The sequence below is a fragment of the Hylobates moloch genome, unplaced genomic scaffold (genome assembly GCF_009828535.3).
Source record: "Hylobates moloch isolate HMO894 unplaced genomic scaffold, HMol_V3 SCAFFOLD_1, whole genome shotgun sequence".
NCBI lineage: Eukaryota > Metazoa > Chordata > Mammalia > Primates > Hylobatidae > Hylobates > Hylobates moloch.
The window spans coordinates 141843873-141864502 of record NW_026652276.1 but is presented as its reverse complement, the minus strand read 5'-3'; the positions used below and the strand labels follow the sequence as shown (position 1 = coordinate 141864502).

Below are 20630 nucleotides of genomic sequence, written 5' to 3'. Positions count from 1 at the left end.
ATCAGATGTTGTGAAATTATATACGGAAATGTAATGAAGGCGTGTGTCTGTAATATCTGTATCTATATATATATATGTATATATGAGAGACAGAGAGGGAGAGAAATGAGAGATATTGTGTGTGTGTGTGTGAAAGGAGAGAGAGAACAAACACCCGGGAGAGACATCAACCAAAATCCAGTCCCCAGTTTTACAGCGTGAACAGCACTGGGATGCGGGTCGTAAACATTTTGTGGGCTTGGCGGAGACTATTACGACCCAAATAAATGCACTGTGTAGCGTGCTCACAGGGCTCCGGGGCCCTTGGAAAGGTTCTCTGTTTGCTTTTGCGTTTTCCCTCTGGAACCATTAGATATCCGTGGCTGATGCTCGCACCCGAGAGGAGGCCGCAGCGTGTTCCCCGCCTAGGGTCTGGGAGAGGCTGGGACTGGATTGGGGTCCCCTCCCTTCTGGCCTCCTGATGGGTGAACGCCAGAGCAGCTTCGGTTCCTGTACAGCGGAGGGCATGCCTTGGCCAGAGACAGCCCGGGAGGCTTCCACACTGTGTGCGACACCTTTGGTGCTACGGTGTGATTGTTATATTAAACATCATATTAAAAAAATAACCAAAGCAGTCCCTCGTTTATCCCCCAGGATTCTCTTCCCAGCCAACTCGGCCCGGCCCCTAGACCTACAGTGGTCAGACACCGAGATTGCTTTTATGCCCAATTTTTACCGCCTAATTTTATTGTCTCGATTCAAGCCAGCCGAGTCCCGGGGTCCTGGCTCTGTCTTGGGTTCTGGCTCGCCGGGCCCTGACCCAGGTCGCAGGTTTCGGGGGCCTCCTGGGCGGCCGCGGGACCTGGGGCCACGGTGTGCGCCCTCGGCACGCACTGTGCACACCCTCTAGGCGGTCATCAAGTCCGGGGGCTGCAGGCGTTCCTCCTGTGTCCGCCAGTCAACCGGGGCTCTCTGGCGCCTGACTGTGTCAGGCCTGTACCAGCTGCGGACGGTGACCCTGAAGCCGCGCCCGCGCCTGGAGCTGCAGCCCCGCGGCCGCCAGGACAGCTGCAGCCCGGCAGCGCTGGGCCCTCGGGATGGGGTCAGGGAGGCGCGAGCGGTGAGGGTCGGGCAAGCCCCCGCCGATTCCTTGTTTCCCAGCGAGGCTTCTAGCCAGGCGTGAGCAGCCCAGAAAATATAGGGCGGCTGTTCATTAAAATCTGGGGCTCCCATTCCAGAAAGGCTCGTGTCAAGTCGACATCTTAGGAACTTCCCCAGGGTCGAGGAGGCGGGAGATGGCGGCGCGGAAGCCTCTTGCATGGAGCCACACTGCCATCTGCTGGCCATCATTTGGTACTGCAGCCTCAGCTACCTCGGCCGGCCAGAGCTTTGGGAGCCGCCGGCTAGCCCATCGCACCCCACTCCCAAAGGAGGGGCGTGGGCCTAGGGCCCGGGGAGTCTGCGTGGAGCCCGGAATCTACTGCAGAGGAGGCAATGCCAATAAAAGAGCTGTTTCCGCAGCCGCTTTATCGGCAGCAGACAGAACAAATGAACAAATGAAAGGGCTTTGGTGGAATATCCTAATGGGAGTTGGACAGTTGTAAACTCATTAAGGGACGAATTCCAGACAGTTCGCAGACCTGGCCTTTATGGCATACTCTTACTGCCTATTCTTTGAAGTTCCTTCTGTCTGCAACAACAGAGGGCGTCCCAACCTGGCGACGGGGTGGGGGTGGGGGTTAGGGGACGCCTCATCCACCCGCGCCCTGGTTCCCCTTTTAAGCTTAGAACACATCCAACTTTGCAGAAGTCGTGGAGTGGGGGAAGGGGGAGGGCGAGAGAAGCAAGGGGGTGGAAGCGAGGCCGAACCCTCCGGCCACATCTGGAAAGTGCTCAGGCCTCCGAAGTTGTGGCCGTTCCCACCCGCTCCCCCGCCCCGTAGCCCTTTACACCCCATAAACGGTAACAGCCCTCATTTTCTTTTATGGCGCTTAGGGGCTCCTCAGTTGCCTCAGCCCTGCCTCTGTTAGGACTTGTGCTCGGGAGGGGCTTGCAGTGCAGGACCCAGATTCTCTTGGGCCAGGCTGGCAGGACGCCGGGTCGGGGGGCGGCGGCGGGCGGTGCGAGGATGCAGGGCTTTGTTCCTTTGCAAGCCCCCAGAATGTTTGCCTGCATGGCCACGTTGGGCCGGTGGGGCTCCTATTTCCCTCTTCAGAGCCTGCTTAGAAGGCGGCCCCCAGCTCTCTATCCTGTCACCCTCTCCCCCTTTTCCCCACCAAGCTAACGAAGGCCCAGGTTTGGGAATTTTCTCGGGGGCACCAAGGTGAAAGAGTGGTCTTTCCACCGCTACTGGCCAGCCCAGCCCAGCTCCTCAGGGGCTTCTCCGCCGTCCCGCACATAGACACAAAGCCGGGAGCCTGGCTCCTCCGCTGGGTTTCCCAGCTTTTCTCGCCGCCAGGCAGCTGGCCTGTTTGGGAGAGCTTAGCTCGGCGGACTGGTTGTGGCAGGTCCCGCTCCTGAAAGCCAGCCAGAGGCAAAATTGGGGCTCTTTTTCACCACCCCAGCCCGCCCCTACCCAAAGACTCTACACAGGCTCCCCTGACCCAGAGAAGAAGGTGCAAAGAGCAGACCCGCAAAAAATAGAAAAGAATCAATATATTTTATTTGGCAAAAAGTTAAATATCATCTCAACACAACAATTTGGTCAGTAGGCCTTGAGGTAACTATTGCAAAATATACAGTGTAAATTCAGTCCGATGGAAACCCCAGATTCATCAAGGATACAAATCTACAGTAGCCCAGTGGCGATTTCATAGTGTATAATTTATTATCAATAAAACTAACTCCGTTACAATCAGCATTCATTTCCTCCCATTAAAATTAAGCATAAACCCTAGGTAGTAACCTTCTGCACATATGTATAGCTCCGAATTTCCTCACTGTTCGTCTGGTGCAAAAACAATATTCAAGCTTGTCTGATTATGCATATTTTCTTTAATCATATAGATTATATATACAATAGACAAGACAGGACTATATAGATAATGGAGAGACTAAAATGCCCGCATTTCTAATGTGGAGAAAACGATGAATCTATGCATCCCCGAGAACACTTAAAAAAATTTTTTTTTATTTCACTGGGAAATCGTTACAGCTACTTTACAGTCATAGGTTAACAGCCTAGTTATACAGAAGACATATTCCACTACAGAGCTATACTCTATGCAACTGTTTTTTTCCCCTCATAAACAACCTGAGTTCAAATTGAATTCTATCTTCCACAATCACAACGGGTGCATCACCCAGTACACAGAAGTTTGAATCACAAAACATAATTACCACAATAAAACACAGCGTTCAAGTATCTTGGCAGAGCAATCTGCCACACAAACAGCAAATTAAATTAACTACACAGACTAAAAACTATACAGCCTACCATCAACAATTGTGCATTATAAAAAGGTAGCTTCTTTCCTTTTGTTTTAAGTCAGGAACAGGTAGATTTTTAAAAATATATATACAAGCTAACACACACAGCTATCAGCACTAATGCCCCCCCGCCAACTTTTTTTTTTTCTTATAGAAAATGGAAAGCTTACAATACCTCCTCCATCAAAGCGGCAGGCCTACCAGCCAGCCTGAACAGGGTTTGCCTTGGGGGAGATGTGGCCTGAAGTTTAGAGCCGCTTTGTGCGGGGATGGTGGAGGCTAGAGTGGGGGTGAGAGAAGGGAGAAGGCGGAAGGGGGACGGGCAGTTCTTTCTCTCTAGCTCGCCCTTTTTTCTAAATAAACTCAAATGGCATCACTCGTCTTTTGCTCGGTCTTTGTTGATTTTCTTCATTTTCATCCTGCGGTTCTGGAACCAGATCTTGACCTGCCTCTCGGTGAGGTTGAGCAGTCGAGCCACCTCGTACCTGCGGTCCCTGGTGAGGTACATGTTGAACAGAAACTCTTTCTCCAGTTCCAGGGTCTGGTGTTTTGTATAGGGGCAGCGCTTTTTCCGAGTGGAGCGCGCATGAAGCCAGTTGGCCGCTGGGTTATCTGCGGGGAAGAGAAACACTGGGTTTAGGAGGAGAAGACGCACATCCTGCTGGGGCAAAGGAGCCTCCTGGGTGGAGTCTCTGGCCGAAGTGCAGAACTCTGCTGAATTGGTTAGGAAAGGCAGTCAGGCCTCGGACACAATGGAACCCCGGCAGACAGACGCACAGACGGTCACTTACAATTGCACGCAGTAAAACTTCGGTTCCCCTTCCCCTTCGAGACCCTCCTTTCTCCTACTCTGTCCTCTTGTCCCCCTTCTCCTTCCTCCCACTCTCCGAACGCTGTATCGAATGAAATTTGGAAACAGATCTCCTTGCCACTCAGAGGGAAAGCATGCTGCCTTGTGTCCTGTAGCAAGATTAGGATTTCTCTGTCCCGTTCACTGACTCGTCTTTCCTTCCCAACCTTTCCCTCTACGCCCCCCACTCCTTATTTAACCTTCCTGGAAGGCCTTCGGAGCTGGGCAAGCCTTCAGGGCGCCCTAAGGCCATTGATCACGTCTGTGGCTTATTTGAATTATCTGGCATGGGGACCCTTGTGGCCCGGGTCGCCCGCAGCCTCATCTTGGCAGGATTTACGCCGCCACTGGCCGAAGGCAAGAAGTGGAAGGAATCGGCGGTCTCCCCCAGCGTCCCGGCTCCGGCTGCCCTGGCTGCCACCGCTCACGGACAATGTAGTTGCACAAAAGGCTCTCTGGGCTGCACTGCTTTCGAAGAACGGCCCAAAGTATCTCGGTCCTGGGTCCGGGCAGCCAAGGAGAGGGGCGGCCAGTCTTGGCTCGTCCCGAAGTGCCCGCCCCGCCCCTCTTGCTGCAGCAGCCGCCTCCTCTCCCGTAGCCCTGCGGGCCCTCTTCACTGCTCTCCGGACTTGGGGCCCTATCTGAGGCGTCCCAAACACCAACTTCTGGCTCCTGGCCCCAACTCGAGAGGCTTCCAGCGAGGACGAAGGCAGGCTCGAGAGAAACCTGGCGGGCCAGCAGATCCGGGAGACCGGCGTGGAGGCGGCTGCGGATTTGAAGGGAGGAGACACTTACTGGGATCGATGGGGGGCTTGTCTCCGCCGCTCTCATTCTCAGCATTGTTTTCAGAGAAGGCGCCTTCGCTGGGTTGTTTTTCTCTATCAACTGGAGGAGAACCACAAGCATAGTCAGTCAGAGACAAAGTGTGAGTGTCAAGCGTGGGACAGTCACCCCTTCTGGCCGACAGCGGTTCAGGTTTAATGCCATAAGGCCGGCTGGAGGGCAAGCCCGCGAAGGAGAGCGCACCGGGCGTGGGCTCCAGCCAGGAGCGCATGTACCTGCGGTCCGGCGCCGCCGCCGCCACGGGCGCCTGGGGGTGCACGTAGGGGTGGTGGTGATGGTGGTGGTACACCGCAGCGGGTACAGCGTTGGCGCCCGCCGCGTGCACCGGGTTCCACGAGGCGCCGAACACCGCCGCCTTGGACTGGAAGCTGCACGGGCTGAAGTCGGGGTGCTCGGCCAGCGTCGCCGCCTGCCGGGGGGGCTGGCCCAGGGTCCCCGGCGCATAGCGGCCAGCGCTCAGCTCATCGGCGGCGTCGGCGCCCAGCAGGAACGAGTCCACGTAGTAGTTGCCCAGGGCCCCAGTGGTGGCCATCGCCGTGCCCAGCGCCTGGCCCGCCCGGCCCGACCCACGGAAATTATGAAACTGCAGATTTCATGTAACAACTTGGTGGCACCAGGGGGGGAAGTACAGTCACCTAATAAGTTGCGGGCGCCCGCGCCCCCATTGGCCGTGCGCGTCACGTGTCCGCCTAGCAGAACAATAACGCGTAAATCACTCCGCACGCTATTAATGGTCCGGTGTTTTGCAGTCATAATTTTTATAGCAAAAGCCATATGTTTTTATGTAAAGGGATCGTGCCGCTCTACGATCGGGTTTGTTTTAATTGTGGCCAACGAAGATTAAAAGATCAAATCTAGCTTTGCCTCTGTACTCTTCCGTCTCCCCCCCACCATACACACACTTCTTAAGCGGACTATTTTATATCACAATTAATCACGCCATCAGGAAGGCGCGGGTCCCGCGTGCGAGTGCGGCCAGCGGAGCCCCTCACATAAAATTAGACAATAATTGAAGCCATAAAAAAGCAGCCAAATCGCATTCTCGCTCTACTGTATTTAAATCTATATTTATGATATTTCATAAGGAGTTATTGTTTCAGAAGCCACACAGGCTGGCGGGAAGTTGGGAACGACCAACAGATTCGTTTGCCTCGCCGTGGCTCCCAGCTGTAAAAATTTACGAGCACTTGGAAAGGTTAGACTGCTGTGTTTGTTAGGCGAGCTCCCTGTAAATAATTCCTGCGGTCCCCGGGAGAGGCGAGTTTACCCCCGGCCGCCCTCGAAAAGTCAAATTCAACGCAGGATCCGTCCCAGACGGAACCGCCGCCGGCCCTACCAGGGCACTCCAGGCAGGGACCGGCAGCTCAGGGAGGACCGCGGGTGTAGGTCCCTACGGCTACCCGCCTGAAGCGAGGGGCGCCCGGGCAGCCCTTATATTCGCCTTTGCTGCGAGGACCCCACGGAGGAGCTGGCCAGGAGGGAGCGGCCAGCCGCCCCCAGGGCGAAGGTTTTGAGTGCCTGGATGGTTGTGCGGCGCGCTCGACCCCCGGCCCTCGACCCTACGCACACGCGCGCCCAGCCCGCCCTTCTCATCAGCTGGCAATCAGGATTCCCAGGCGCAGGCGGCTGGCGACCCAGCCCTGTGCTCCAGCCTCAGAGGCTCTAACCATGAGCGCTGCAAGTCTGGTTGCGCTCCCTGAATCCCAGCTGGGGAAAAAACTCCAAGTGGCATCAATGGAAGGCGAGTTCGGTTTGGGAAAAGGCAGCCTCGCCTAAGAGACCCCGCAGCTCCGGCGGCTGGGAGGCCCGCACCGATGTGGCTTGTCCCGGGGCCGTGTGAGCCTTTCAGGGCTCCATCCCCACTTTCCAGCTACTACCCCGGGCCTCGCCTTGGTTACCTACGGGACCCGGCGACTCGGCGGAGAGGTACAAGGCCCAAAGAGAGGCAGCCACAGCTCAAGGCCAGGGCTGGAAATTAGAACGGGGAGGGGCACAAGGGCATCGACTCCAGTCTCATTCCTGGGCCTGGCCACGTTGGGGAAGTTTATCTCTCACCCGTTGCGGGTAAATTAAAAGGTCGCAGCCACTCCGTTAATTGGAAGGAAACTCCCCCTGCCCCCAATTCCTAACAGAACGCAGCGACTCCTAGAAAAGGGGTAATCAAATTCACGTGTGGATACTGTGCCTGCAACAGTGTGTTTTTCATTAGCCCACTTCCCTGGCGGCGAGGCTGGCCGCCTCGGGCGCTTCCATCTCTCTCTCTCTTTTTTGCCTTCATCCTCACCAGCAGTTCCAGTAATCCCCCCCTCAAACACCCTGACACACTTCCGGCTGGGACTCCCAAATACCAGCGAGGCTGCCAAGCCGCACGGATACCGACTGGGTGCCCCTTCCTGCACCCGCGCCTGGAAGAGGGAAGTGGCTGACACAATGAACTCCGACATGGCCCCGTCCTGTCCGCCTCATCTCCCTCCCCCTAATATTTTCTTTGCCCCATAAATTCCTCTAGGTCATGCCCACCCCCACCACAGTCCACCGTGTCCTAAATACCTCGCAGTCCGCCAGGTCTCTGAGATTTTCATTTAAAAAATTAACCCTGGAGGAAACCCTGGCTCCTAATTTTAAGTGTCTGCAAATGGGCTGGGCATGTCTGGATACTTTTTCCACGTTTTATGCCAGAGAAGACACTGATTATTTTAGTATTTTTTAAGTAAAAAAGCTGTTCCTTTAAACAGCCTTAGCCCCAAAATAAGAGAATTACTGAACAATTAGCAGGCGTTGAGTGTTAAGCAGATGTTACTGGTGCCCAGAAAGGGGAGAAAAATCAGAAAAAAAAACAAATATTGTCTTCCTTCAGCCCAAAGGTTTGGAGCCAGAATATTCTGACTTTTCTGTCTGCTTTTATTTTCGAAGTGAAAGAGATTGCATATGCTTAAAGAAATAATAAATGACTATAATTTAAAACCGCCCCTTCTCGACTGAGATTTCTAAAACTGTGATCTCTGAAATAAATCCAATACCCTGGTCCAGAAAATGGCAGGGAGGAGTTGAAGGGAATGGGGTGTGCGGTCCTTTCAGACAGCAAGTCGGAGGCTGTGCAACGAAAGAGTTCCTGGGCCTCCAGGGAAACAGCTTTGTGGGCAAAAATCTGTAACTGTGTGTGTTGGGAGTAGGGAGAGATAGTTTTTCTGTTTTCTGTAGTGAAAATGGTCAGACTGGCTCCCATCTGTAGACTACAATTTGGAAAGATGACTCAAGTTTATATCAATGGCTCTGGAATTTGGGATTCTTTTTGCTCATTTAAAACATACAGGCTCTTGGAAGGGTCTCCTTCTCCAGCACCCAGCTGCACAAAGGTGCCGTATGGAACATATTTTGTACCTAATGGAAGCCACTAGCAAGCAAGCAGTCAAGCTTTGCCCTAGCCAGCCTCCCTCAGTGCGGTCAAACCCCAAGCTGTGACCAGCAGGCCGGGAAGAGCCGGCTAAGAGCTTCCCAGCGAATGGCCAGGCTCCAGCGAAGCTGGTTGGGCCTCAGCTCCAGTCCCCAGTGAGGCTGGCGAAGGCCTCCCTGCCCTCGATATGGGCACACAAAGCTGCAGCGAATGCCCCCTAATCAGATCTCCTAGTCAGCCGTTAGCGACAGGCGGAGAAGAAACGCAAGGCCGCCGCCATCCGGTCGTGATCATAACCGAGGCCTTGTCTGCACAGTAACACATCAGGCCCAAACCCACAGCCCTCGGCAGCCGCCCCACGCGGGCCCTGCCTCGGCAGACTTCCCAACCTCTACATGAGCCGCAGAGGAAAGTGAGACCCCCTAGGCTCTCCTGAAGCCAGCCCTGGGCCCATCCCCAAGGATGCTTTGGGAAGGAGATAAGGAGGTGAGATAGAATCTGGCAGAGACGGAAGATGAAAAAAAGACAAACGGAAGAAAAGAAAGCAGGAAGGAGCAAAGGAAAGAAGAAAAAAGAAAGAAGAGATAAAAGAGGAAGGGAAGACAGGGAAAAGAAGGAAGAAAAGAGACAGAGGCGACTCCTAGCAGCGGCCGAGCTTACAGAGAGAAGGGTAAGTGACAAGGCCAGGATCCCAGCCTGCCCTATCCTTCCTAGTCCAGCCTGAGTCTCCACTGGAAGAAGGTTCTTTCCTGAGCTTACACCCGGGACTGGGATGTGTGTGTGTGTGTGTGTGTGTGTGTGTGTGTGTGTGTGTGTGTGTTCCAGCCTTACAAGAGAATGGCAGGAGGTCCCTGGGCAGGCGCAGGCCTCCAGTGGGAGGCTCAGGATGGAAGCGCGCGCCCCTGACCTTGAATGGCCCAAGGCCCAGAATTCCTACCACGCCCCCGGCGTCCGCGTAGGAGCAGCCAACCGAACCCTACCTGCTGTGGCCAGGTGGAGGTGTGTGGTGGAAGGGGAAAGCCGGCCGGCTGGCAAAGCGCTACGGAGAAAGACACGAGGCTCCTGCGCAGGGAAAGCCGAGGTTGCCACCAAAGGCCTGGCACGACCAGGGCCGTGATGCCCCGCCCGGCCCGATCCCCGCGCGCAGAGGTACCTGGAGACGATTTCAACTGAAGTAATGAAGGCAGTGTCGTGCTGTCGAGAGAAAGGTGGATCCCAACAACAGGAAACTACCTAAATCACCGACCAGTTCTTGTACTGCCCGCGCAGGGCTGCCTCGCCAGCCGCCGCCGCCGCCGCCGCCGCCGCCAAGGAGAAAACCCTGCGATCGCGCCTGGCCCAGCCCAGCCCCTAGGCAACCTGAGCCCGCCGCTGCAACGGAGTGCCCCAGGCGGCCGCAAATGCGTCAAGGAAGGGCAAGTCACTGGCCCCAGTAAGGTATGCCTGGGAGGGAGAGGGAGGAAAAGAGAGGGAGGAAAGGCAGGGAGAGAGGAATAAAGGCGGGGAGCAGGCGAGACTAGAGCAGCTCCGAGAAGCAGTGTGCGCGCTGCTTTCCCAAATCTTGCAGCCCAGCGAGCCGGCGCCAAGCGGCGGTAGCAGTGGAAGGCTCCAAAGCGCCAGGGACGGTACAGAGCCCGGCTCCCAGTCTGGCCCCGGCCTCCCGCCTCTCGCTCTCCCCCCTCTCCCTCCTAGCTGCCCGCCCGCCGGGGCGCGCGCTCCTGCGCCCCCTCCCCCTAGCGCCCCCCCACCCCACAACTCTGGCAAGCAGGAAACGCGTGGCCCTAAGGAGGGCCGCCAGGTGGGGGAGGCCGTACTGGGGGAGGGGGCGGCCCCCATGCAGTCCAGCCCGGGTCCACTAACGGCTGCCTCCAGCGGCTAGAGATGCGCTGTGGGCCAGGCCTGCTCCCCGATTCAGATTGAGGGTCATCTGAGACCCAGACACCCGCAAAAATAACCGGCCTCTGCAAGCCTCCCTGGGGCTCCCGAAAGAAATCCTGTTTGGCTTCCTCTGTCTATGCAGCTCCCCTCTCAACTGAAATCACTGGTCCAAGACAGCCACAATCCAGATATACTAGCAAGCCATAAAACTGAACAAAAGCCGACAAACCTTACGGCACCAGGGCTATAGGGCCCAGACAAATTACGACCGTCTAGGTAATATTTAAATAGATGCCTAAAGTAATTGCAGGGGGCTCGGGTTAGTCCTCCTGTTGTAAAAGTGGTGAACGGGATAAAGTGGAAGGTGAAGATAAGAAGTCAAAAAAGAGGTAAAATTTAAAAGCTTCATTCCACAGCTTTTATTCTATAAGAACATAAACATCGTCTTTTTCCACGCACAGCAGCAATACAATATTAATTTATTCTGATTTAAGATTAGAAGTAAATAGAGCTAGAACTAACATTTATAATAACGATAGAATGCATTTGCTTAAAACAAGATTGGCAATTCTTCATAATAATAGACATTTATACAGATTTGTATTTATAGTTTTTTTCTTTTTCTGCATCTACAGGTTTGACCCTTTTATGCATGTAACTTCACAGTATAAAGGAAATCCAAACAATGTCTCCCTTCTCTAGTTTATTCCGCTTACCCCAGTCCTCCTAGGCTTCTGTGAATTTCAGAAAGCAAAAACAAAAAAAAAAACTTTTTGTTCAAGGCGATTTAAAAAAACAGCTTCACAAGATAGGGAGAATTGTGGTGTGCTTGTCCCATGTTACCAGTGGTAACAATTTTAATGACAAAAAAATCCACTAATTCCAAATGTATAAACAAAACTACATTATTTATCTACAGCCAGAAGGATATGGAAATTTAGAGGTAAATGAAACATTTTAGTCAGGCAATGTAAGACCTTACAGAAACTGGAAGAGAAGTCCCCTTCTCTTGGTAATTCTTTTTTTTTTTTTTCTTTTTAAAGCTGGGATATCTTACAGAGGAAGGAAAAATTAATCTTTTTTACTTTCTTTCTCACTTTTTAAATCAGCCAAAGTCAAGCCCGTTTGCCAACCTGCATGTCCATGCCTGTAAGCCCTTCTCTTGGCCAAGGAAGAAAGGAAGAAAGAAAAAAGAAACCCGGGGGCCTGTATCCCCTGATTAAACACAGCACAGCACTCCAGGCAGACATGCCCGGTGGCGGCTCCTTTGCACCATTGACCTCAGGCCAGACACCTCAGCGCCAACAATGGGACCTCGGCCTTCCGGCTAGGTTTGCCCCAGGCTGGGCAGGAAACCAGCTCGGCCGAAGACAGGGGCCATTTCGAGCAGTGGGACCCCAAGACAGCAAACCCAGCCCAGTCACGACTTGACACTTAGGACAATATCTATCTCTATAGAATTTTAGCACGATATGGCTTTTTCCCCCAGAAAACAACAAATAAACCAGCACCAAGCAAACACAAAGAAACAAAAAGTCAGAACAAACCAGCCCTGCACAGATGTAACGGCCCAGGAGATGGCGAGTGTGGGAGGGAGGAACAGGGCTCCAGCACAGGTGCGAGTTCCTGGGCAGAGGCTGAAGACAGAGAGAGGAGACCCAGCGCTCGGGAAGTGAAAAAACCGCGTCGCCTGGAGATTCATCAGGAAAAATTAAAGTTGGCTGTGAGCTCCCGGATCCGGTTTTCTCGATTCATTTTCTTCAGTTTCATCCTGCGGTTCTGAAACCAGATTTTCACTTGTCTGTCCGTGAGGTGGACGCTGCGGCTAATCTCTAGGCGCCGCTCTCGAGTAAGGTACATGTTGAACAGAAACTCCTTCTCCAGCTCCAGTGTCTGGTGCTTCGTGTAGGGGCAGCGCTTCTTCCGACCACTCTTTGCCGTGAGCCAGTTGGCTGCGTTTTCACCTTTGGAATTGCCTGGCATGTAAGAGAATAAAGAGGGGATGATTAAGTCGAGGCCACACGGGCTGCCCGCAGGGGTGAATTGCCTCCGTTTCTCCCATAAGACAGATGTCCCAAGTCACAGAGAAGAGAGTCGTGCCCCCGTTTTTGGCTTGTTGAGAGCAAGCAGTTCCTCCAAAAGTCATGACAAAAATTGAGTGGGCCTTCAATCTACATGACCCTTCCAATTTACATTTCCCCCATTTTTCCAAACACCTGTTTTAGCACTAAGCCGTAGATGCTCGCAGAAGGAAAGACCTGGGAGGGCAGGCTGTACATCTTGAACTTAACTCTTTTCTTCGCTTCTTGCCGTATGGCAGACAAACATTTCCTGTAGCCCCCAGGCTAGGATCGCGGGGTGCTTACTTGGAAGGTGGGCCAGGCAGCTTGGCTGTCTCACCCCAGGGCCCTGATTGCCCAAGACTCGATAAGGGGAGAAAGAACGGCATCATTGGTCCAATGGGGAAGGCAGGAATAACCGATTCAGGGGTCAAGGGCCCTCCCTCAAGTTTCTCCAGGAGTCAGGGGTAGATAGCTGGGCGATTCCGAGGTCCAGGGAAAGCGAAATGGCCCTTCTCTGGCTCTCAGCTCAAGGCCCCCAGCTTCCAGGCCGGATTTCGGATTTGCTTTTTCTTCTTCCCGCAACGAAGATTCCCGCCCCTCAGCAACTTTGAAAAAAGCATGGGGGATCGTAAACTCGAACTTCGCCGGTTAATGGGCTTATTTATTGGCGCTGGCGGCTGCTTATTTTGGATGCCTTACAAACATCCGCGCTATCTGCGGGCGAGCTACTTTCCCTCCCTCCCCCTCCCCCCGCGTGGGCCGCGCCGCGCAGGCTGGGCAGGGACCAGGGCTCTGGGTGCTCCCGGCCACAGGGAAGAGCGCACAGGAGGGGGCCTGCTCGCTGGTGTCCTCTCGCCTAGTCAGGGGGAGCTGAGGCCAGCGCCGAGGACGTCTTGCTGTGGGGCGCTAAGCCGGACATGAATTTTACTGCGTCCCCACGCCCAAATATTAAAAAGCAAGTTCACAAGGTCAGCCTGCCTGCAGCTTGGGCCAAGGCCGGCCGGCTCCTGCGCGGGCTCCTAGTTTTCCGATCCTTCTCCCCCTTGCGTCTGCCTGTCTCCCCGCCTGACTGCAGCCCTCTGCAGCCCTGCTTACCTAGGGAGTCCTTCTCCGGCGAGGCTTTGCTGCTCTCGGAAGGGGCCGGGGAGAGCTCCTCCGCGGCCGAGGACGACGCGTGCGCCTCCTCGTCGCCCTGCGAGCCCCCGCCGCTGCCGCAAGCCAGCGTGGGGGGCGGCGGCGAATCGAGGGCTCGCTCCTTCCGGGCCGCATCAGCCGAGCCGGAGGCTAGCGCTGGCGGCGGATCGAAGCCGCGCCCCGGGGGCTGCGCGGGGAACGGGCCAGCCCCGAGTTGCTGCGCGCCGCCGCCGCCGCTGCCATAGCCCTTGGCCGTGCCGTAGGCCTGAGAAAGGCGGAAGTAGCCAGGCACTGGCACCCCGCTGGAGGCGCCCAGGGCGCAGCCGTCGGGCGGCGGGCCCCGCGGGAAGGGAGCCAGTTCGGCAGCGATGGCCGAGCCTTTGGGGCATTTGTCCGCTGAGTCGTAGAGGCAGTAGGAGCTCTCTTCTTTGATGTTCTGCGCGAAAGAGCACGAGGTGGCCTGCGGCGGGGGCTGGGATGGTTGCGGCGGGGGCGGTGGCTGCTGCTGGGGCGGCTGCGGCGGCCCCTCGGGCGGCTCCATCCGGCAAGACCGGGGCGCGTCTAGCCACAGGTCTATGGGCGCGGGCCCGTAGCCGTGCACCCCGGGACCTAGACCCCCGCCACCGCCACCGCCGCCCGGCGACGCTGCCTCATTGCGCTTGCCGCCCAGCGCGGGGAAGAGCCCGCAGCTCTGCAGCCCGTAGGACAGGTCGGCGGCGGGCGGCAGGTAGACCCCGCCGTGGGCGTAGTAACTGCCACCGCCGCCGCCCCCCGCGCCACCACCACCGCCGCCTGCCTCGCCTCTGCCCGAGCTGATGAGCGAGTCGACCAAAAAAGAGTTCGCGGCGGGGCTCTCCGAGCATGACATTGTTGTGGGATAATTTGGCGAAGGGAGCAGATAGCCCTTTCTGGCTGACATTTCTTGTGCAAAACATGCTGAATACGATTAGCAATCCCCCCGCACCGCGGCGGGCGCCCGCAGCCAATCCCGAGCCAGAGTTTCCGCGCGACCACTCCCAGTTTGGTTTCGTAGGCGCGGGGCCGCTCTCCGAGGGCGCCCTCGTAGCCCGCGATTGATATAAATATGTAATCTGTATTGATGGGCCAGGAGACGCACGCCCGGCACCTTGGCCCGAAGACTGGGAGCTGTGGGGGCTGCCCCAGCGTGGCTGGTGGGGGGCCTGGCCATTGGGCTCGCCCCGCCCCTACCCGGACGTGAGCCCCATACCGGGGTCCGTTAGAAGCGCCCTTGGGCCCCGCGCAGTTAACAAGTGGGGTGTTTATGGTGCGCGCCCGGTCTGCCTTGGGTGCTCACCATCGCTGTCGCAGAAGCCGCCACTAGTCCCCAGTGTACCCTGACCACTGAAGGGGCCATGTCAGGGACTCACGCGCTTCCCATTCAGCTCTGGATCTTGAGGTGGCCCCTTGTTTGAATTCTGCTTCCCCACAAGTGGCGAACCTGGCCCTATGGCCGTCAGGATTCTCAGAGTGTCAGGAGCCCAGAGTGAACTGGAGGCTGACTTACCTCTACTTCAGGATCCCACAGATTTTTCCCCAAAATGCAATGGTTGTTCCCTAGCCCCTAACCCCCAACGCTTTTCTCCCCTAGTCCGTTGATCCAGTTAGGATCTTCTCCTCTGGTGTTGTGCTCACCTGGCTTGCCTTCTCTGCAACTCCTGTCAGCGGACTTTGGTGGGCTAGCAGGACTGGGGGTGGGAAGCGGCTGCCAGCCTTGATGAAAAGGCGGCCCACTCCCACTCCCAAGGCCAGAGCCAGATCCAAGCATCCCCTCATCACCTAGGGAAGACTCTAAATAAACCCACAGTCATTTCAGGGAAGTAAAATGCTGGCCCTGGGGTCCTTGGCTGGCCCAAAGTGAGAGACTTGGAGGGGTGTGCCCGGTGTACACCTCGGCTGCTTTATGTTCCTGCTCTCCTGTTAGCTTTGGCACTCATATGCTCCTGGAGGCTACAACAAGAACCAATGTCACTACACTCCTGCCTCTCTGTCCCCTCCCCTCTTCCCCTCCCTCCCATACCCTCAGCCAGGGCAGTCCTTGCTCCTGCAGTGTGTGCATTTTAACGAGGCCCCGGTGAGGAAATCCTTTCCTTGCAAGGCCGGGCTGGGCTGTTATAAGAGCATGTGGAGGCCAGGCCCTTTGCTCAGCAGGCTCAGGGGCTCTGTTTTAGCCAACTGGAAATGGCCGGCCTGGGGTGCTAGCCCCCAAGTGTGAGCCTCATGCTAGTCTCAGGAAATGCAACCTTTTCTGGCCAGATCCAGTGGAGCCCGGGAGGTCGCTGCCTTGCCCCTGGCCTGTGGGCTACAGGTCTCCAGGATACTCCAGGCCTACCCGCCCCTCCGGCTCCAGTCGGAGCTGGCATTGCTGAACGCCGGCATCCGAGGAAATAGACCGCTCAGGCCGCTGCCTTCAGCTGGGAAAGACTCTTGCACCCGGGTCATACGCGGCACTTTGCCTCCTTCCTCCCAGTGTGAATCCAACCCAAGGTGGAAGAGGAGCCTGAGAGGACCCTGAAAGCGCACGAGAGAGCTGGCTAGGTAGAGCTCCAGCTCTGGCTTCTGAAATTCAAGCAGCTGCGGTCGCTGCGGGCCATGGCTGCTCTGAGCTCCGGGCCCAGAAGGCCGCGCCACCGCTAGCGCGGCGCTCCAGCCACTTCAACCTCGGCGCCCCACGGTGACCCGGCCTTGAGGACTGAGCATCAGGGTGCCGAGGAGGAGGATGGAGAGAAAAAGAGAGAGATAGACGGAGAGGCGGACAGAGGGAGAGAAAAGAGAGAGAGAAACAGGAGGGGAGAGAGAATAAGAAAGCCAGTTCTCTCCAGCCTGACAGGGTCTTGAAACTGTAGCAGCGGCTTAGAGGAATCAAGACAGGGTCTGTGCCGAGAGATCATTAACTCTCCTTCGCTCTTCGCATGCTACTGCGCCCAAGGCCAAGGCAAATTCTGTACCTGCTAGGCCCATGAGACGGACGAACCTGAGTGCAGAAAAGCTTCAGAGCACCGCAGTCAATGGCCCTATCTTTAGCTTCCCGGATCTGCCTGGTCCTTACCCTGCTCACCAGACGGGTGGAACGGGCTGGGACTGTTGCCCTTAGCAATGCCACCTGGAAATGCCACAGAGCTGGGAACTGCCTAGGAAGGAAGCTTTGCTCTTCAGCACTGCCCATGCCTCTCAGAAAAGCTGTGTCATTTGGGAAGTGGGTCCCAAGAGCTTCGAGGTTTCCTTGTGGATAATGAGCCTTAGCAGGTCAATGGGCCAGGACTTGGGCCTAGAGTCATGCCTCTCCAGGCTAAATGCAGAAAGCAACTTCCCAGGCCGACATCTGGGAAGGTCCAGTATATGTTTGAGATGGTGGAGGCTATACAAATAAAGTAAAAGACAATGATCTTAACCTATCTTTCCTAACCTTTCAGGGAGTCAGGACCCTTCTGGAAAATCTAAGTAAGTTTTGACTCATTCTGTGAAAAATGCATATCTGTATATTCCCACAATTTGATCCATCATTTTGAAGGAGTTCACACACCCCTCAGTCTTTTCCTTGGGTCCTCCAGAGTTCCCCAGTCTCCTGGGACTTGGGGGCCCTGCCAATTTGGCTGGTAAGACAAACTGGGTGCCCTGTGGCAGACAGCTCAGGTCAGGGCCCTGTGGGGCAGCCAAATGGGCTTCTAGGCTGGATAGAATCCAGGGACCTGCACGTGCCAACCAAGGTTACAAAAGTCAGTTTGTATTGCATCGCTACAAAAGGCTGCCCCAGCCAAAGAGTAGAGGAGCTGGAAGGCCTGCTACGGGCCTCTCAGGCCATGGCATTGGCACTTGGGTCTTCAGTGACCTTTCTGTGGTGAGCCAGATGTATTTCTTTAGCATGACTTTTTCCCCCTTGTAATAAACCAAATGGGATGTTGGGCTTGAGCTCCTTCTTGCTTTTAAAAAGAGTGTGTAAGCTCGTGTATGGCAGCCCCTCTCTGGCCCAGGACTGCCTTACAGCTCCCACCAGGGCTTGCTGAGCGGCAAACGCAGTGAGACACTGCCTGTGAGCTGGCGGCTGCAGGCAGGCCGGCTGCTGCTGGTTCAAATTGGAGGATACCAACGCAGCAGAAGCTCAAGTTAAACGCCTCGTTGGCCCTCTCAGTTGGTCTCCTAGCCCCCAGCATCCCTGACCGACCCCCAAGGCTCCCATGCTCTCTAGACTTTAACACTAAAGTGTTAGATTTCTCACTAAAATATTCCATTTATTGAGCGCCTCGGCTTTCCTGAGATTCCCCACTGCAAGAGATGAAGAAAGCAATTCAACTGTAGTGTGGGTCGGCTTCCAAGCACTTTTCCTCCCTGGTGCTCATTTGCTTTCTTTCTTTTTTGCCATTCTTCCCAGCTACTAAATTTCTCCCTCTCCCTCAGGGTATCTTTGACCTAAATCTTCAGTGCCTGCTTGCCTCAACCAGGCCTTATGCAGTGGTTACACAGTCACATCCAGAGCCCGTGTTTTATTTAGGAGGAAATATTGCCCATTTCTACCTGGGTAATAACCCGCCAGCCCTATGGGGCCAAAGTAAACACCAGGCCCATGGATTAAGGCCTTCGGCAAGGATTAGGCTGCAGTTCACTAGGTACTCCGTCTGAGTAGGCCCTTGTAAGCAATGAGAAATAAACTATTATGAAAAACAAGTTCCTAACGAAAAGATACCAGGTCCTGAGATCGAAACTGCTAGTAAACAATTTGTATCTGGAGGGCACTCTCAATGCTTTCAAGGCTCTGAATTATCCAGTGGTGGAGTTGGGCTGCAGTCCCACCGAGGAAGAATAAAGGCTGCTTTTACATATCTGGCTTTAGCAAAAAAAGAAAAAAAATCAGAGCTTCTCAGATCCACGCATTTATGGATAGTTAGAAAATTTTTCCACAAGCAATGATGTTCTTTTCCCATTCATCTTCAAGAATGTCAACATTTTCAGGGATATTTTATGTGTCTGTTTTGAATCTATCAGGTGCAATCTATTACTAAACAACGTACTTTTAAAGTTTTCTAAATCCAACCATTGAGATGGCCCTTCCCCTGTTAGGGAAGTGTTGGGGCCTTTTCACACGCCCTTTGAATTGCAATATTCTTAGTTTTGTTCATAATAAACCGCCTGTGGCCTTAGAACTGGAGACGGCTCTGGCATTGTAGGGAGGGCTCCCACTGCAGAGAGCAGCTCACTGGGTGAGCGCTCATTTCTTGCCTTGTTGCTTTGCTCCGGCATAGTTTGGGAGCCAACCTTCAACAAAGACTAGTAACTATGATAGGCAAAATTTACACAACAAACAGGCAGTGCCTACTTTCTCTGGGATACCCCCCACTCACCACGCACTGCATATTTGGGAAAAGAAAAAGATGTGGGAAACTAATGGAAAAATAGTAGAAAAAATTAAACACAGGAGAAAGAGGGAATTTGAATCGGCCCTCCAAAATGTAAGGAAATTTTTTCATTTAAAATGTGTTTGATGACAACCCCAATGGAGTGATTGCTCCGTCAAAATTTATCCTCTGTTCCAGCTTTTTAAAAAAAGTATTAGTATTTACCAATACATTTTTGCATATTTGCAAAATATCTTTTACAAAAGATCTAATTTTCACATGTAAGAAATTGCTGCAAAATCGCAGCTGGGTTTATAACAGCGCACTCCAAGTATGCAACACAGAGACTTGTCTGGCACTCTCAAAAATCACAGGCGACTTCTCCGAATTGGCCTTTTTCGGAACAAAGATTTTCTCCAAGCTGTCGGGCAGACCTAGAGATGCACCTAGCAGGAAACCAGTGACCTCCAGGACGTCTGCCCCTGGGAATAAGCTCGCCTTAGCGGCCGCAGACTTCTACCACCCCATTGTTTAGAATGGAAACTTTGTTTTCCTCCACCCCGGATCACCTCTTTTTTTTTTTTTTTTTTTTTTGTCCTCCCGCAACCCCCTATTCCAGCACAGCTGGAACACTTTCCCCTAGATGCCTCTCATCCCTAGCCCTTACTATTCTGTATATTTCTACGAAATCGAAAGATTCGCCTTGGGTGAAATGCTGGCGCAAGGAGCTACAATCTTCAACTTTTCTACTTAGGCCTCCCCCTGCTTTCCAACCTTCGGGAGCAATGGGGTGGGGGCTCCCTACCTCGTCACCCCACAAACCCAGCCACATTCCCGAGAGCCCTGCTTAGACATCGGCCACCTCCCCACTCCCGCCCCACCAGACTGAAATTGCTAAACTTGTGGCCTCTTACCTTGACACATTTCCGAAATCACTGCCAAGGGGCAGCTGGCTTCTCCGCGTGGCGACGCTCGCGAGGCCTAGCGAATGTGCGTTGCTTTAAATTACAATACCAATCACTTCTTGAGGGTGAGCCCCCTTTTTCTGATCTGAAGGGGAGCGGGACGAGTGAAATAATGTACCGTGCCGCTCTTAGTATCAGAAGCGAACAAAGGCCAAGAATCACGCTGGGGTTCCCGGCTCCCCTGCGGCTTTGACATTGATCGGAAGTGCGCCATCTCGTGGCGGCTGCGCGCCTAGGTCGGGCCGGAGCTCCAGCCCCAAGCCGAGAGAGGGAAACCGGCTCCGGGCAGAGAGAGAAGGAGAGAGGAGAGGATGTGCCCAGCCCGCCGCTATTGAGATCTCATTTTTACATCTAAGAAATCGCTGCAAAACCCCAGCCGGGTTTATAGCGGCGCATTCCAAATATGCAAATTGGCCGGCCCCGGACGGGTTTACGACCACATTGTCACAGCCATCGGAGGATGGGCTTTTATAGGCCTCAGAAATCAAACTCGCGCCCGCCCGCCGCCCGCCCGCGAGCAGTCCTCCTGGCTAGACTCTCTCTAGCAACTTGAGAGACTTTGGTTAATCTTTAACCATCCCAAAGGAAGTCTTTCCCTAAACCCAGGCTTCCCAGCCCACCCCCTCCCTGCCCCCCAGGAGGGCCCTTGTTCGTCTCTGCGTGTCTGCCTATCAACCTAGACATTCATCTCTGGATCTGTCCCACTCCCCTTTCAGCTCGATTTCCCCAGTCGCGTCAGTTAGACAA

At 54.5% G+C, this 20630-nt stretch overlaps 2 protein-coding genes and 1 long non-coding RNA gene across 3 annotated transcripts; 1 reads left to right on the top strand and 2 right to left on the bottom strand.

The window, feature by feature from the left end:
* Positions 1–2619: 2619 nt before the first annotated feature.
* On the bottom strand, positions 2620–5713 carry HOXA9 (homeobox A9). Its single transcript, XM_032758747.1, has 2 exons — positions 5054–5713; positions 2620–4020 (listed from the first exon to the last, which is right to left on the bottom strand). The coding sequence occupies exons 1-2, from the start codon at positions 5631–5633 to the stop codon at positions 3782–3784; spliced, it is 819 nt and encodes a 272-aa protein (XP_032614638.1). The 5' UTR covers positions 5634–5713; the 3' UTR covers positions 2620–3781.
* A 3353-nt stretch (positions 5714–9066) lies between these two features.
* Positions 9067–12091, top strand: LOC116812872 (uncharacterized). Its single transcript, XR_004370830.2, has 3 exons — positions 9067–9165; positions 9489–9932; positions 11483–12091. It is a non-coding gene; the product is annotated as an uncharacterized LOC116812872 (long non-coding RNA).
* On the bottom strand, positions 10778–14503 carry HOXA10 (homeobox A10). Its single transcript, XM_032758721.2, has 2 exons — positions 13532–14503; positions 10778–12349 (listed from the first exon to the last, which is right to left on the bottom strand). The coding sequence occupies exons 1-2, from the start codon at positions 14487–14489 to the stop codon at positions 12075–12077; spliced, it is 1233 nt and encodes a 410-aa protein (XP_032614612.1). The 5' UTR covers positions 14490–14503; the 3' UTR covers positions 10778–12074.
* Positions 14504–20630: the final 6127 nt, after the last annotated feature.

What these genes read in the sequence shown, in the direction of transcription:
- HOXA9 (XM_032758747.1), bottom strand. Translation starts at nt 5,633, where the DNA reads ATGGCCACCACTGGGGCCCTGGGCAACTACTACGTGGACTCGTTCCTG. An exon ending in CAAGCCCCCCATCGATCCCA is followed by an intron (nt 4,021 to 5,053) that starts GTAAGTGTCTCC and finishes TCTTCCCCGCAG; the next exon opens with ATAACCCAGCGGCCAACTGG.
- HOXA10 (XM_032758721.2), bottom strand. Translation starts at nt 14,489, where the DNA reads ATGTCAGCCAGAAAGGGCTATCTGCTCCCTTCGCCAAATTATCCCACA. An exon ending in GCCGGAGAAGGACTCCCTAG is followed by an intron (nt 12,350 to 13,531) that starts GTAAGCAGGGCT and finishes CTTACATGCCAG; the next exon opens with GCAATTCCAAAGGTGAAAAC.